At 41.4% G+C, this 16571-nt stretch overlaps 1 protein-coding gene across 2 annotated transcripts in view; it reads right to left on the reverse strand.

Moving 5' to 3' along the window:
• The window catches only part of TEDC1 (tubulin epsilon and delta complex 1), a 92530-nt gene that overhangs the window by 24937 nt on the left and 51022 nt on the right, over positions 1–16571 (reverse strand). For both annotated transcript variants that reach the window (XR_012651966.1, XM_075038379.1), the window contains exons 6-7: positions 16201–16287; positions 13073–13285 (exon numbers count right to left, since the gene is read on the reverse strand). Coding sequence is in view for 1 of the 2 variants with exons in the window: in XM_075038379.1 (XP_074894480.1) it covers positions 13073–13285; positions 16201–16287 (300 nt within the window). In the remaining variant the exon portion in view is untranslated. The remainder of the gene's footprint in view (positions 1–13072; positions 13286–16200; positions 16288–16571) is intronic.

The following is a 16571-nucleotide window of genomic DNA, read 5'->3' on the forward strand; positions in this document are numbered from 1 at the left end:
CACTGTGTTATCTCAGCAGTGAAATACATTTATGGCTAAAAATATGCCCCTTTTCAGTGAGTTCCGCCTCAGGCACTGGGTCTTCTTATACCATCTTTCATCTAAAGTCTAATACCCTCAAAACTCCACTTCTACCTAAGAACTTGCAGAACATGCTCCAGCTATAACTTTGCCTTGGTTAAAGTACAATTTTCTCACCTGTCAAAAAGACAGAGCAAATAATTCCTTTATTACCCCTCCTTTAATCCTTTCCAACCTTTCAACCATTTTCCAGTTGTGATGGTGGTGTAAGTGGGGCCAACACATTTCATTAAGCTCTGAATTGTGATCTATATCTTATCTGTCATTTTAATGACGAGTGGCAGATAGCAACACTTAGTTGCCAGTAACCTAACAACTTTTCCATGACCCATTACCATTGCCTTCTATTTTACAAAATGGAAAGGTTTGCACACATCCAAAACCTGATGCTGTAGGCAGATGAAACTGGTTCGAGATACATGCATGGGTATTTCTTACTAAACCCAAACCCCAGCAACAGTAAGAAACTCAAATAATTTCTTTTGGCTTAACAATAATTATAGCAGCTGAAGCAAAATTTCACCTTATTATAATTACTAATTTCTAACACTCATTATTAGTTCAGGAAGAGGAAAAATCTTAGGCCTTTGGAATTGGTGGTGAATAAATGAAAGGGGTGATCCCAAAGTAATATTAATGGGGGCATTATTTGTACCATAAACTATGAAGACATTTTAGAAGGGTTGTAAAGCTGAGCTATAGCAACTGACAGAAGATGTAATTATACAAGCAGCTGCATTCCAAATTTTGCCCGGATTTGCAATTTCCTGCAATTAGAGAGGAATGTATGCATCTCCATCTTATGCATTTTAAGCAAGACATTCACTATTCAAATGCTAGCTCCCAGGCACACCTATTGTCATTCCAAAACAAATTGACAAGGAAGCCACAGAGAGGAAATGTACCTATTTTATCCAGGAATAGAAGGCCATCTTTTAAGCGGGGGAGTCCTCTGAGAAGAAACTAAAAATATAGTTTTAATACCAGGAATGCACATAGCTGCATCCGACAAGAACAGCTACCATGGTCTGGCAGGGCACTGCTGCTCTGTGCTTCCTTTTATTATACGTTGAATACTGCAAAGCCCTTCATAAGCCTTCAGACCAACACCCATGCTGTTCTCCAATGGAAAGCTTTTAGATAGTGAGGAAGCACAGTAATGGAAAGTTAGGAGTTAATTAAAGCATTTGAATGAGAATTTCATAAAGAGGAGTGATCTGATCTTGTCTGAATGGGTAACGTATCTTTGTTGGGTTTGGTTTGGGTTTTTTTTTTGCTTTGGGTGTTTTTTTGTTTGTTTGTTTGGGGTTTTTTTACAATAATCAAATGGGTCTGTGTTTAGACTCATGTATCTAAATACCACATTAATAGGAGTCAGAAAAGTCAGTCTAGCTTAAGATAAACCAAAAGGATATAGGATAAAACAGGGAAAGAGCAACATTAAGATTTTTCAGGGTCTTTACTAGAAAAATGCAAAGTTTACCTCCAAATATCAATACGAAACACAAAAGCACATGACTGATAAAAGCATTGCCTGTTTGCTGAGTCTACAAATATCTATCACACAGGCAAAGCAAAAGAGAGATTAATCCTCTTAGGCCTACAAGCACTGAACTCTGTGACTACTGTGCAGTGAGCCCGTGTGAGCAGACATCCTTACCATAAGGGCTTCACCCAGCTCTCCTCCTGCAACGGAGTTGCACAGGATCCTACCCGTGAAGAGATACACAGAGGCAGTTGCTTCAAAGACAGCTTTTGGGTTGGATTACTAAAGGACATACCTGAGGCAAACAGCCCAGAACGAAGGTAGCTATGCTGAAAGCCTCATGAGATACATCCCTCTTCCACAAAGGTACAAAAAAGTTTTCTGTTATATACATACATACAACAAGAAAATATACATACGAGTTTTTGGCATAAGTAATTTGCTTTTCCAGTGATTAACTTTTGAGGAGAACAACTGAACTCAAAAAAGAAAAAAAAAAATAGATGGGAGTCAAACATTTGATGTGATTATTCTATTGCAGCAACTCTGTGGGCAGAACCAGCCAGGGACAAGTCTTAAAATAATAAATGATCTTCAAAGAAATCAGCAATTTCTGCATCACCTCTGTTCAGCTAAGAGGACACCAGTGATGCCAGCACAACAAAAGCAGACATGAAGCATCAGCACAAGCATACAACAAGACGGTCAGAATCACTGTGCTCTGGAGCCAGGAGCGCATCTAAACCTCTTCAGCTACTTCCCAAGAAGATATGCAAGCCCACCACCCAGTACAGTCCCGCTGCTCTCCGGAATGTGGGACAGCTCCAGGCAGGAGCATCAGAGTTGCAGATTCTTTACCATTGACTACAAGGAGACACAGTTCAGGCTTGTGAAAATCCCATATGCTACACAATTCTGAATGCACACCACAGGGAATAAGAGATAAACACGTATTTCCTTCTCCAAATTATAAATCTTCAGCATTTTACAGGAAAAAAAAAAATTCCATTCTAACAGCCCAGCCTTTTATAATGCATTTCTTTGTAACTAGTTTTATCTCTAGACTTTTCAAAATCCTTGAATTAATTAGAAGATCACACAAATTAATGTAGTAATAGGCACATACTGAAAATATATGATATAAAAACCAGAGTATGTCAGTGTAAGTAATTTAGACACTTGCAAAAAGGCTGCAGTGCTACTTTGAAAAAGACCCTGACAACTACAAATTACAAAGGAAGGCAACAGACAAGTATTGCTTCATATAATAAATTGCTCACTTATTTTTCAATTTGTTCTTCCCAACTTTTATCTTGGGCAGCAGAGACAAACACTGATGATATGAGATATCATCTCAGATCTAAGTGACTTGCAGAGGCTTGGAGGGCCCCACTTTGTTTTAAGCAGAGCTTTATCACTGTGCAACATGAAAGTCGCCACTTCAGAAACAGAGTGCTGCTTGTGACTTGCACTTCTCTATATTATCCTGCTTTGGAAGAACAGGATGTGAAACAAATTCAAGGAATGTAGTCCCTGTACATATGGCCAAAAAAACGAATGTTTATACAAACCACTTCTAAAATACACAAATTAGAGGAAGGTATTACCACCTAGTCATACAAATTTTCAGAAAAGGGTCCTTCTTATGCAAAAATTATAAGGAGAAAAAAAAAACAAACCCAAACAAACAAAAAAACAAAACCCCATGACTTCTAGGATGTTTCTTAATGCCTAAACCGGTTTGGTTTTCAGTTAGAGAATACTCCCTTGTGCCATCCAGGGGCTTTGCATCGACCACTGCAGAACCTCCACCAGCACTGCAGCTCTTCTCTCTGCTTTTGGTGGAGGCAGGACCAGTGCATCCAGAGCACCAAAGGTCACTCCAGCAACCCAGCCTATGGTACGAGGTAAATGAACTTTAACTCCCAGGTGGAGATTTGTCTACATAAAACATTTTCAGAGTTTCAGTTAAAAAGCAGACATTTTCTAAAGCCACTACTCTTAAAATGCATCCAGCAGTTTCTCTTCTTAAGTCACAGTTTTGGTGGCGAGTAGCGGCTGTAGGTGGATGCAAAGCTGCTTGAATGGCCATCGTGACTCTTGCAGCAGTCAAAGGCTGGGCCCTACAGCTAGCCTGCAAATGGAAAATTCAAACAGCTCTCAGCATTTTGAGAGAGCTGATAAGATGAAGAGTTAAAAGTAGTGCGTTCTGAGCTCAGAAGTGTACTAAAGCTTTATTTAGATACATTTCTGGCTGGCAAGAAGAGATGTGACAATATTAAATAAGAGATTTGCTTTTATGTCAGCTCTTCTACAAGCACAAGGGACAAAGACACAGACATGAGCTGGATACTTTTTTCTCTTATGATCAAGTACCCTCAATTTCAGGACAGAAGACTGAGAGAACAAGGCCACGGTTTTATGAAAAAAGGAAACTTAAAGTTAAGCTTTGAATCCATGAATGCAAACAGTCCTTCTAAAAGCACCTCTATCAACTCACCTAAAAACCAAGCGGTACTGCAAAGTACGCAATGCTTGTAACTCCTGTTGGCAGAGGAGGAACCCCTCCCGACAGTCTGCCCGGAGCTGTAAAGCAAGCCAGATACCTCCTGGAAGTTACTGCCCCCAAAACCCACTCTGAAAGGTTCGGTAAAACACACTAACAGTGTTTCAGGTAGAGCTGCTCTAAAATACAGCCACTGGCTATGGTGTTTAATATAGCCTCTGTCAGCCAGAATTAGTTATGTCCCCAAGATATTGCCCTTGTGGAGGACAACATTTGTTGCAGTGGCTCACCACTTGCAAGAGAGTCTTGAAATCCAGCAACCTTGTGGTCACAGGTACCTCAAATCCCACCTACCTATCAGCCTCCAAGTTTTTCACATGCAAAAGACAGAAGTGGTGCTGGGACCTGCGATCTTATGTACACCTTGCGCATCTGAGCCCTACAGGCGTTCCTAGTCTTCGTCCATGTTTTATTGTGTGTTTTAACTGTGACAACGTAAGTACTACACTTACTTCTTAAAAATGTACTAAAACGTTTACAGTGGCTACAAAACATGTTCTCTCATTGGAATGGGGTTTTTTACAGTTTATTGTTAAATAAAGCTCATCTAAAATTTATTGGAGTATAATTCTTCAGCTGCATTTATTACATGTTTGATTGCCTTGGTCGGTATCCAACATCTTGGCAAATAATACGAGTAAAATATTAACACTGGCTATTGATTATACTTTAACTGATCTTGTCACCTGAGCAAACATTCTGCATTTCAGGAAAGAAAGGAAAACAGCATCTTTTGGGAAGCAAGAAAAACTTTCACCCACACTTACTTCAAACCCCAGTTCTGCACACAAAACAGGAGACAGCATTCAAGTTTTTAATGTTTCTCTCTTCCCTAAGGAGCTGGAGTCTTTTAGAATATATAAGCCCCATCAAAAATGTCAGCCTGGGTAATTTATTTTCAGTTACAGTTTTTGTGTGTGTGTTTGAAATCGGTTTGCTGATTTAGCAACTGGTACAGTGTCTGTCTCTCACACAGTTCAGCACTCATTCAGCAAACTGCACAGCAAGTCGCATCTGCAAACGAAGAATAAATACTTATCTTTTCCATCTCTTTGTATGCTGCAAGCTTAACATTGACTAGTCAAGTCTGACCAACCTGCACAGGGTTCTCAGAAATGAGCAAGATTCTTTCAAAAATCTCCCAGCTCTGCTTATCTGCAGTAACTGCCCACGTGCATGCCAGTCTTGAACTGAGCTAACCAGGGGCTTCAGGTCTAATGCAAATGTTAGATTCTGCTGTTAAGAACAGAACCAACACACCGAGATGGCTTCTCTCCTCCTTCCAACACAAGAGAGAGCACACTGCTCTCCAGGAACAATCACTTGGATCTCCACTGTAGTCTCCACAGGCACTTACCAGAAGCAAGCAGGCTCAGATCTCCTGCTAAGAATATTGGTGAGTGACAAATAAACTAATGCAAGAAAATACATGAGCAAAAAGTGAATACAAACATTAGGATCTTACTTCCTACTGTTTACAGCAGATCTGTGCTTTCTAATAACCTAAATCTGCTAATACCATGGCAATTCCATCAGCAGCAAATTTAATCCTACATTTAACTAAAGAACTACACAGAAAAGCCATTAGCCTTGTCCCTCCTTGCCATCCTCCTGTCCACGTCCTCCATCGCTCCCTTTGATGGATGTTTCTGTTGATCTCTCTAGGTTTCATCCCCCTATCCAGGCATCTGGGCCCAGCCAACCGTGCATTTCCAAAAGCTGCTCTTGTGGCCTTGCTAGTTCTTCAATTTCTTTTTGCATGAAAAGCTCCACTGACAGCTGCTCAGTGCTCCAGATGGAGGTTTGCAAATACAAAGTGGAACACAGAAACGCTCTGGGACCGGGGAAGGGAGCAGGGGAAGGGAATGTGCTGACTGAGGAAATACGCCGGCACTGAACCATTCCCTACCACTCCTCCACTTCCTGCACCCCAGACAGCCTGGATAATTAACTACTCACTACAGGAACATCTTCATATTAGCAGAAAGCCCCGAGAACCAGAATAAACAGCAGAAACAGTAATGATGCAATGCGAACAGTTTGCTTTAAAAAAAAAAGAGCTTTTGACAAGCCTTCAGAGAGTTCTTCAGTGAGAGCTCAGCTGTCTCTTTGCCACAAGTGCCGGGTTTAAGGCAGCAGAAACACAACCCAGCCCTGCATGGGTGCAGGAGGGAACACAGCACATCAGGAACCAGCCCAACCCCCACCAGTGCTCCTCACCATTCACAAGGTGGAGAAAATAATGAGACTTCGTATTTCCCTCACCCACATACATACATTGCACATGCCTTTATTTTCACGCAGGTTAGCCACACACAGCACAGCCACCAAGCACCAGCAGTCCCTACTAGGGAACCCACAACTCCCCGTGCCCCCCTCAAATTCATTATGAGGCACATAGAAAAACTTCGGAAGTGTACTTGTTTGAGTAGGTAAAATTCAACTCGATCTCGGTAAGGAAAACAAAAAAAACCCAACCAAAACCAGAAGGATGTAGGACTATGTTTCAGCATCAGCCTCTGGAGCTGCTTCCCTATTTCAAATAGTGAAGCCTTAAATCAAGGTGTATCAAAAACCATTCAGTCTTAAAAAGCCACCACCCCTTGTCTTATCGCTACATGCCCTTGTAAAAAGTCCCTCTCCAGCTTTCTTCTAGGCCCCCTTTAGGTAATGGAAGGCTCCTATAAGGTTTCCCCCGACCCTTTTCTTCTCCAGGCTGAACAACCCCAACTGTCTCAGCCCGTCCTTATAGGAGAGGTGCACCAGCCCTCTTATCATCTTTGTGGCTGCCCTCTGGACTTGCTCCAACAGGTCCATGTCCTTCTTATGTTGGGGCCCCAGAGCTGAACACAGTACTGCTGGTGGGGTCTCATGAGAGTGGAGTAGAAGGGGAGAATCACCTCCTTTGACCTGCTGGTTATGCTGCTTTTGATGGAGCCCAGGATACGTTTGGCTTTCTGGGCTGCAAACACACATTGCCAGGTCATGTCGAGCTTCTCGTCAACCAACATCATCAAGTCCTTCTCCACAGGGCTGCTCTCAATCCACTCATCACCCAGCCTGTATTTGTGCTTGGGATTGCCCCGACCCATGTGCTTCATGAGGTTCACACGGACCCACCTCTCAAGCCTGTCAAGGTTCTTCTGGATGGTGTCCCTTCCCTCCAGCGTGTCGACCGCACCACACAGCTTACAGTTTGGTGTTGTTGGCAAATTTGCCAAGGGTGCGCTCAATCCCACTGGCCATGCCACCGACAAAGCTGTTAAACAGCACCAGTCCCAATACTGACTCCTGAGGAACACCACTCATCACTGCTCTCCACTTGGACGTTGAGCCATTGACCACAACTCTTTCAGTGTGACCATCCAGCCAATTCCTTATCCACCAAGTGGTCCATCCGTCAAATCCATGTCTCTCCAATTTAGAGACAAGGATGTCGTGTGGGACAGTATCAAACAGTTTGCACAAGCCCAGGTAGATGACGTCAGTTGCTCTTGCCTTATCCACCAACACTGTAACCTCATTGTAAAAGGCCACCAAATTTGCCAGGCATTATTTGCCCTATCAAGGCTGCAGGTGAAACAGTTTGGGAAGGTTACGGGTTACTGAATGGAAGGGGAGGTGACCGATCAGGAGAAAAATACAGAAAAAAGACAAAATGCAGGTTTCAGCATGCTCTTCCACTGTCATTAAGGAGGTCTGATGCAGGCCAGGGATTACAACCTCTTAAAGGCTCAACTGTGGGTAGTCAGGCACAACATGAGCCAAGTATGCAAGTACAGCCACCAGTATTTCTGGAGAGGACTCTAGTGTGAAAAGAGCATATTCAAGCTCAGATTAACGGCTCTAAGTCTTTCTGGGCCATGCTTCGAGCTGTATGCATGAGCAAGCTCCATTCCATCATATTGCCATCTCAAAGGAGTCTGGCTTGCTTTTAAATATTATTGAACACAGAGGATCCCAAGATACAATAGCCCAAGTTTCAACAAAAGCTCAGTATGGTGTGAGCATTTATGTAATGAAAACTGAAACGATCACAATTTGGAGTCAAACACTCTGCATTCCAGCTTGTGGATGCCAAATGCTTAACACAGACTGAAATCAAATCCCCCTCTCAAATAGAGGAGTAGGTAACATGAAATATTCAGAAAGGAAAAAGCAAACAAACAAGTTCTCTTCTGGAATTAGGAGATTTCATCTTTTACAGTTAAGTTTGTTTCTAAGAAGAGAAACATTTTTAAAGCTTAACCATTTCACTCAACTTTTTGATCACTTACAAATCCCCAAAATGTCACCAAAGAAATGATGATTATTTGCCCAGTACTGCATGGAAAAGAACAAAGCTAACAGTAAGAAAGCCCCATATTTACATCACACCTCTGTCATATGCCTTTCTCCTCCAAGATACTGAACGCATTGCTGCCTAGAGATGGATACAAGTTAAAATGTCATATTAATCAGGGTTTCACAAATCACCCAAATCCCATGGCAACATTCAGATGTCTTCTAGTGAATGTCCCTGAAAGGGGAAATGGTTTCAGGGTCATTCCAAACACATAACCAAAGAGTGAGATGGGGGCAGGCAGAAACAAACAAAAGAAGATAAAGAAACAAACAAGAAACGAAAGAAAATAAGAAAAATAAGTTCCTTAATTTTAAAAGTTTTAAGATCAATAGTTTTAACTACCAGAATCACAGTGTGCAAATGATTAAACTTGCAACAAATAGGCACATTGCCCCTGAAAACACATCGTGAATAATAAGCAGTTGTGTTTAGTGGTGCAAACCAGACATTGCTACCTGGCGTAGCAATGACTTTAACACACATGAACTACCTCTACATAGTCCAAAATAAATCAATCAATCAATCACAGGCTTGCATAAGTGAAAGAGATGTCAACGGGTTTTCAAGCCCAATCTACAGCCTTAGAGCAGGTTCAACTCCTCTTCAGCCATCCCTGACAGATACTTGCATAACCTGGTTTGTGCAGGGTCCAAGAATGGAGACTTCACAGCTCACCAGACAACCTACTCCAACATTTCTCTGCCCTGGACATTAGGAATTTTTTTCCTTAGTACCTAATTAGAATCTCTGTGTTGCAATTTACACACATTCTTGTCCCATTCACTGAGGACGTGGGGGGAAAAAAAAAAAAAATCTTTCCCCCACAGAAAATTTCTTCATATTCAAAGAATCATATACATCACCTTAGTCTTTCCATTTTTAACATAAAGACCTTCAAAGACCTTACGTTCCAGACTTAACGATGATTTTCATTTTTCTCTTCTGGACTCTTCCCAATTTCTCTCCTGAGTTGTGATGCTCAAAACTGGATGTAAAGAAAGAGCAACTGTACCTTGTTATATCAAAGCTCCATCTAACCCAGCACTGTCTCCAATAGGAAATAGCTAGGGAATAAATTTAGGACTAGACGAATATGTAACAATACCTCACTGGAAGATACAACTTGTAAACTCCAGTAGTTTGTGGCTGAAGGACTTTCTCAACCAGAGAATACTTTCCATATTTCTTGCTTAATTATTTTTTCTTCATTAATTTGTCCAGCAATTCCCTCTAGGTTCACCCATCATAAAAACCAAGGACCATCAGAACAACAGTAAAAAAATGTTCCCTCCTGCTTCAGCACGATACCCCTCTTCATTCTCTCCTCTTCTAGTGCAAGGAGTCCTAGCCTAGGTAAATTTCCTCACAGAGAAACCCTTTCACAACTTGGGTCATCATCACTTATCGCTTCCCCTCCTTGTGACTTTTCAGCTCAACCACAACTTTTTTTTTTTTTTTTTTTTTTTTTTTTTTTTTTTTTTTTGAGTTAAGACTGGGACCAAAACTGCACATGGCATTCCAGGAACGGATGGGAATATTTTACGTTTTGCTTTCTTCCACTTTCCTAACAATTCTTAGGATTCAATGTACTATTTCTGACCACTGACATTTCCACAGAACCATTGTTATGACGCCAAGAGCTCGTTCACATGCCATGACAGTCAGATCAGAAAAAAACACATGTAAAATTATGATTCACCCTTCAGGTGGATTTTGTTAGATTCATCTCCATGCAATTTTATCTGACATTTTCCCACTTCGCTACTCACTACAAGCACCCTCAACAAGCCTTTGCTGTTGTCCTTCACGTGCTCTCAGGGATTTAGTCTCATCTCTCAACTTGGGCACCTCACTATGCACCTCCTTTCCCAGTGCAGTTATACACATGCTGAGCAGCATGGGCCTGTGAGGCTCCACCGGCGACCACCTCCGCAAACCGATCACAGCCGCCTCCTCTCTGCTTCCTGCTCTGCTGTTCGCTCAAGGATAAGAGGAACGACAGCCACGTGGGCAGTTTATTTGTGTTGAGAATCTTTTCAGGGACTTTATCAAGTGCCATTTTTAAATGCAATCAAACAACGCGGATCCAACCTCCCTTGCTCACATGCTCACTGGTCCCTTCAAAGAGCTCCAACAGATTTTACGGTCATGATTCCTCTGTGCAAAAACTATGCTGTCTGTTCCCCACTATGTCACTTTTAATCATATGCCCTCAATTCTGTTCTTCAGAACAGTTTCTACTCAGTTGCCTGGCACAGACATCAGGCCTGCTGGTAACAACAGACATAATTACTCTGTGGATGAGCACATTTTTTTGTGTAGTACAAGGTAGTGGGCATAAGAGCTATAATAAACTGTACTATCCCTCAGACAGGCATGCTTGTGAAAGCCAAGAGAATTTCCAGATGTCTCAGTATCGCAAGATACAAAGTTAGAGATAATGACCACTTTAGCTACTGCTCTATCTTCTCTTTGTTTGATTAAAAAAAAAAAATACAGAAGGAAAGATTTGATAAGCTTATTTCTCCAAGGAAAAGACTGAAGGGGGCAGAAACATACAATTGATAGAGGAGCCTGCATTCAGCCAGCATCCTGATTGTGGGGAAAAAAAGGCAGACTACAGGCAGAAAGCATCACATAAGCAGCAACACTATTCAAAGGAAGGGTTGATATCAAGAGGATTGATGGAGAGTCATCTGACCCCCGGCGTTCCAAAAAATGCTGTCATGTAGAGTTACAAAACAATTCTGTTCCAGGGCATGTAGAAGAGGAAGCATTTGTGATAAACCATCCTTTTAACAACACACTTAAGATGCACTCCATTTGTTACGCACAGTCATAAACTCATATGACATTCACTGAATCTCAGAAACACTGGAACTTGACCAACCATCATTCAAATCCAATCAGTGCATCTATTTCAAAGTACAATGAAGAATTAATCGGTTAATCTTTTTGGACTTCATTTCCAAATTTAAACATAAAAAAAAATTAAGTGTGATTATTATATAATATTTAACATAATATTTAACAGCATATATATTGTTACATATAAGAGGAGTCAGAGCATATCTTGCTTTGGAAATCATGCATTGGAAATTTTCTTTTTAGAATTCAAAGTCTGAGTTGTCCTGCAAGTCATGTCATAAAAAGCAGCCAAATCTGATGACACTAGAGACCTGCCTAGTCGAGGGCCCCATCACTGACAGTGATCGACAGCAAGTGCCTAGAGAAGACTGTAAGACAAAGGCAAATATATGGAGATACTTCCCCAGTATATTCTCCCAGTCTGCAACAATTTGTACTCCTCCAAATTCCTAAGTTTGTAAAACATATCTGTATATTTGACAGTCTTTGATGGATTTCATCTTCCAAGAATGTGTCCAACAGATTTTGAATCTATGTACACTGCTTATTTCGACAGTGCCCTGTGGGAAGAAGTTCTGTACTCTGTGTGAAGCAGCAGCTCCTTGTGCCTGTCCCCATCCAACTGATCCTGATTAGTTCCTTATCCTTACAGTGGAAGAGAGCAATTAGCTCTCCACACACTTTTTCCATGCCAGACCCTTTTGAACTCTTGGGCAAATACCTCTTGATCTGACAACCTGCCACTTTTCATTTTGTCAGCTGATCTATAAATCCTGTCTACCAAAATTTCAATCTTTAAAAAAAAAAAAGCCACAAGCAAAAAAACCCCTCTCACGAGTTAATACAGACACAAAATAGTGATACAGCGTTTTTGTTACTATTCTGTCTGCCCCAACTGTTTCCTTCACTTTTTCTCCATCCACAGGTTTCATAGATTCTCTGGTATCCTTCTTTCCTCTTGATGCCTGAAAAAAATGACTAGTTTTTATGCCTACATCTTCATCGTATCTTCTCCTTGTGCCAGCATGTTAATATTCAGATTCACCTTCTTAACAGCTGCTTTATTTATGCCCTACCACCCCCTCTGGGTGCTTCCCAGTGTCTCCCTATCCCTATGTCAGCAAATACCATGTACACTTCCTTCATATCACCTGCTTTCCTCCACAGCCAGCCTCCCACAGCCAGTCTGTTCTTCCACCAAATCTTGCGCTTAGTCCCTTCTCTCACTTCACAGGTTTCAAATCCTTCTTATTCCTTCCCCCATCAGACATTTCAAAGACTACAAACTCAGTGAAAGAGGACAAGCTCTGGCCTCTCCCACCCTCCTTTCCCTGCAAATACCTATCTTCATTTTTCTCACTATAACCATTACTGATGCTTTCAACCTGCTGCCTCTATCCCCTTCAGGGGCTGCTGTGATTTCCTCCTCCTCTTCTTTTCTCTCCTCTGCAAACCTTATCCTTTGATGCCTTCCCTTCCAAAGAGCACTTATTTTGTTTCAGCATGCTGCCTCTCTGGGACAGATGCCTCCTTTGTGTTTGAAAGAGCACCTGGCATGCTGTGGGCATAAACAGACAAGTAACTGTAGATCTGACATCGAGATTGCAGCAAGGTTGACACAAAGCAGCAACAGGGAGGCTGCCCTAGGATGGGCGGTAGTGAAAGAGCTGAAAAATACAGGATCTTAAAAGTCACTAATGATCAAGAACACCACCCAAAGCCTTACCTTCTCACACCATGCAGCCTTTCGGTGAGTTACAAGCTTATGCAGTTGGTCACGGAGAGTCATTAGATCTCTGGATAATCTGTCAATTTGCCCAGTCAGACTGACAGCCCAGGGGCAGCACGAAGTCACCTTTGGCAGCCCGCTTTTCTCTACATGAGTGGCTTGGGACTTGCACATATTTCCCTCTTCAGCCATATTATCTAACACAGTTTCCTAAAGGAAGAAACAATAAAAGTTACTTTTCAGCAGGAGCTAAAATGGCTTCCCCACACACAGATCTTCCTGGTAATTCATAACTAGGAATTCACTGCTGCCATCTCAGTATACAGTTGCTCCACAATTTCAGAGTTATTTTAAGAGATAACCTCCTCAGTTCACTATAACATATTTCTAAGTTAACAGAAAACTTATGTTGCTAACCTAGCTTATTTTAGAAAGCACTACATACTGTGAGCCACTCTCCACTGCACTAAAGCATGAAGTAACACTCATGGGACAGAGATCATCAGTACTGTAGAAGCTCTAGATATGCCCCTTCCCCTCATACTCTGAGGTTGCATGCACTTCTATGGTTACACCGTTCAGGAGAGCCCCATCTGCTATGTGGCACAGTAAGTTCTAACACCCACAGGATCAGTTGTGCCTCTGTAAAACTCTACAAGTTGCAGAACCCCAAGAGATCCCTGCTCCAGGCTGGTCAGAAGCTCTTGTCAGCTCTGCTTGACCATGACCACCTATAATTAATTCTGCAACTGCCTTCAGAGATAGCAACCATTATTTGAAACACTCAAAAAATATCAAATAACTTCAGAGTCCTTGAAATGCATGTACCTATACACCGTGGTGCACAAATTATGTAGAAACACAGTTTTCAAGCTAGGGTAGCATAGCATAACTAAAGCACCCAGACCTCCTCACTCAAAGGTTATTAAATATTTATTTCCATATTGTTATCAAGAAGACATTACATAGCAGAGGTCATAATCTCTTTTAAGGACATAATTTGTATTCAAAATTATCTTTAGAAATTGGAGAAGTAATTTGAAACCAGTGAGAGGAAATTCAGCAGTTGAGTAGCATGGTCTACACATGGGCAAGGAAAAGCCAAACACGTAATTACTGGCTCAGCAGCAACACTGCTGGAAGAGATGTCAGAAAACCAGAAGTCACCAATGTCATACTGTTAAAGTCAAGTACCATTTAGAACGTATAAACACAAGTCTCCATGATAGAAGAACGCTGACTGTAACACTGACATACAGGTGAGGCATTTGAAGTTAAACACAGACAAATGGGAGGGAAAGTCCCGTATGAGAGCAGCAACAACAATCAGAAGTTTGAATGAATGGCCTACAAGGAGACATTAAGAGAACCGATTTTGTTTAGCCTAGAAACGGGGACTGGGAAGGCGGTGACATGCTAACAGGCTCCACTTACATAAAAGATTGCTATAAAGAGGATGGGAATATTTTTTTTCCCCTTCCTCTTTCTCTCTCTTCTCTGCAGGTAGGTTAAAAACTCTGGCTTAATTCACAGCAAGAGATTTTTAGGCTCATACAAGAAAAAACTTTGTAAGATAGCTAAGAATAGCAAAAGACACCCTACAAAACCTCCTTTCTCAGCAAGCATCAGCATTGCAAATTGGCACAAAGCAGCACTGAGGCCAGCGGCTCATGCCGACCAAAGGCCCAGCTCATGACAACACAGACATGTTCTGGGCACCAACAGGCTAACAAACTGCGTGGAAATAAAACAAAGGGGGTTTGGGTTTGTTGGGTTTTGGGTTTATTTTTTGTTTTGTTTTGTTTTTAAATTTGAAATTCATTAAATGACAGAATTCTAAAGTAACATTGCTGCAGTCACTCCAGTTGCTGTAGTTATGTCATGCTCCTGCCCACAGCCATCAGGAAGACCTGGCAGTAGCTATGCAAGAATCATCCCATCCATCAGATCAGCAAATGCAAGACACGGGTTAAGTGGAAGGACAAAACTACTGTATCCTTAAAGCACATCTCATTCCCATACATCCTACAGGATCCGGGAACAACAACCATCATCAGGTGAAACAAAAGAAAAAGGCAAATTCACCATCCAGCCTATTGAACAATTTAAAAAGATGTGCTGATCAGGTTTTTTGCAAGTATTTATTTAGGACTTGACTCCCAGAAGCACACTAACACTCACAATACTACCCACACCATTCAGTACATCAGAGGCAAATGTTTTGGTGGCTCCACTGAAGTGCCATAACACTTGCAGTCGTATTTTGCCTATTTGGAGCCAGGCTTATGCTAGTGTTGATGCTTTCCAAATAACTGTAAGATGGTAGACATGTAAAGCAAAAAACATTATAGAACTAACGGCAATTTGAATGGCTCTGCACTGGAAGTACTCTTCCAAGACAGGTGAGGTAATTTTACACTCCTTTGCCTTGCTTTTAGTGTAGAACAAGGTATATGGGCAATCAACAGTCAGCTCACTGATTCTCAAAATTTTGTAAATTCATATGGCTAATGTGGTGCTCTAAAGAATTCTTTTCAGCAACTGTGAATGGGCAAAAGTTGTAGAGAGAAGCGAGATGGATGGTACCGTTTACACTCACTTGAGAAATCATAAGATGCACAGAGAAAGGCTTATTGATTTTCTTATGATCATTCAACACAGTTCAAGGGGAAATCAGCAATTTCAACACACTATTTGGCTGGGAAAAATGAAGTTGTTTTCAGTATCAGCTGCTTGCAAATTTAGTTGTTCTCAAGTCTGCAATAAAGCTTAGAGGCCCTCTTCTGAAAAGCCATTTAATTTTAAGAAAATGTACGATTGCTATGTTTAAAAAACATTAAAAGAGATGAAGATCAGACATTTTCATTTGTGTTAACTATATGAAATTCTGCCACTCTGCCCTGCAATTCCTCAGCTTAGCTGGGTGAGTCTTACTGAAGAAAACAGAGCGACGAAGGAGAACTAAGAAAACATTCCTTACTTTACCATAGGCTTTTTTCTTTTTCTCAAGTGCTGTTGAACAGTTGGTTTGCAGCATTTGTTTTTGTGGGAAGGGACCTTTGGAAGTGGTCAGCTATGTTAGAGTCAAGAAAGCTGCACCCTTCAAAATCAGTTTGATTCATTACCATCCACTGCCAGTAAACTGGTTCCAGTTGCTTCCACTCCAGAAAGGCTTCTAGTTGCATGGTTTCAAGCTCCAGAAGCTGTAATAGCTACAGGAAAGGAGACAAAGGAAAGAAAATCAGGTAAACTTGGTCACCAGTGAACTAAATGAAATGTGTGCTTGGTCTGAAGTACAAAAAGAGTGTCAATGGTACGTGGGACAAGACTGGGTTACTTTACAAGAACACTGTAAAACCAGCTGCGGAAGCATGATGTGAAACACTTTTCCCAGCATCACTGATTTGTTCCTCACCCCAAATGTACAAATAACGTCAGCTTTTATATACATAAATGTGAGTTTCCATATTGTTTTGAAGGATCAAAGAGCCATAAT

This window comes from Buteo buteo, chromosome 10, assembly GCF_964188355.1.
Source record: "Buteo buteo chromosome 10, bButBut1.hap1.1, whole genome shotgun sequence".
Lineage (NCBI taxonomy): Eukaryota > Metazoa > Chordata > Aves > Accipitriformes > Accipitridae > Buteo > Buteo buteo.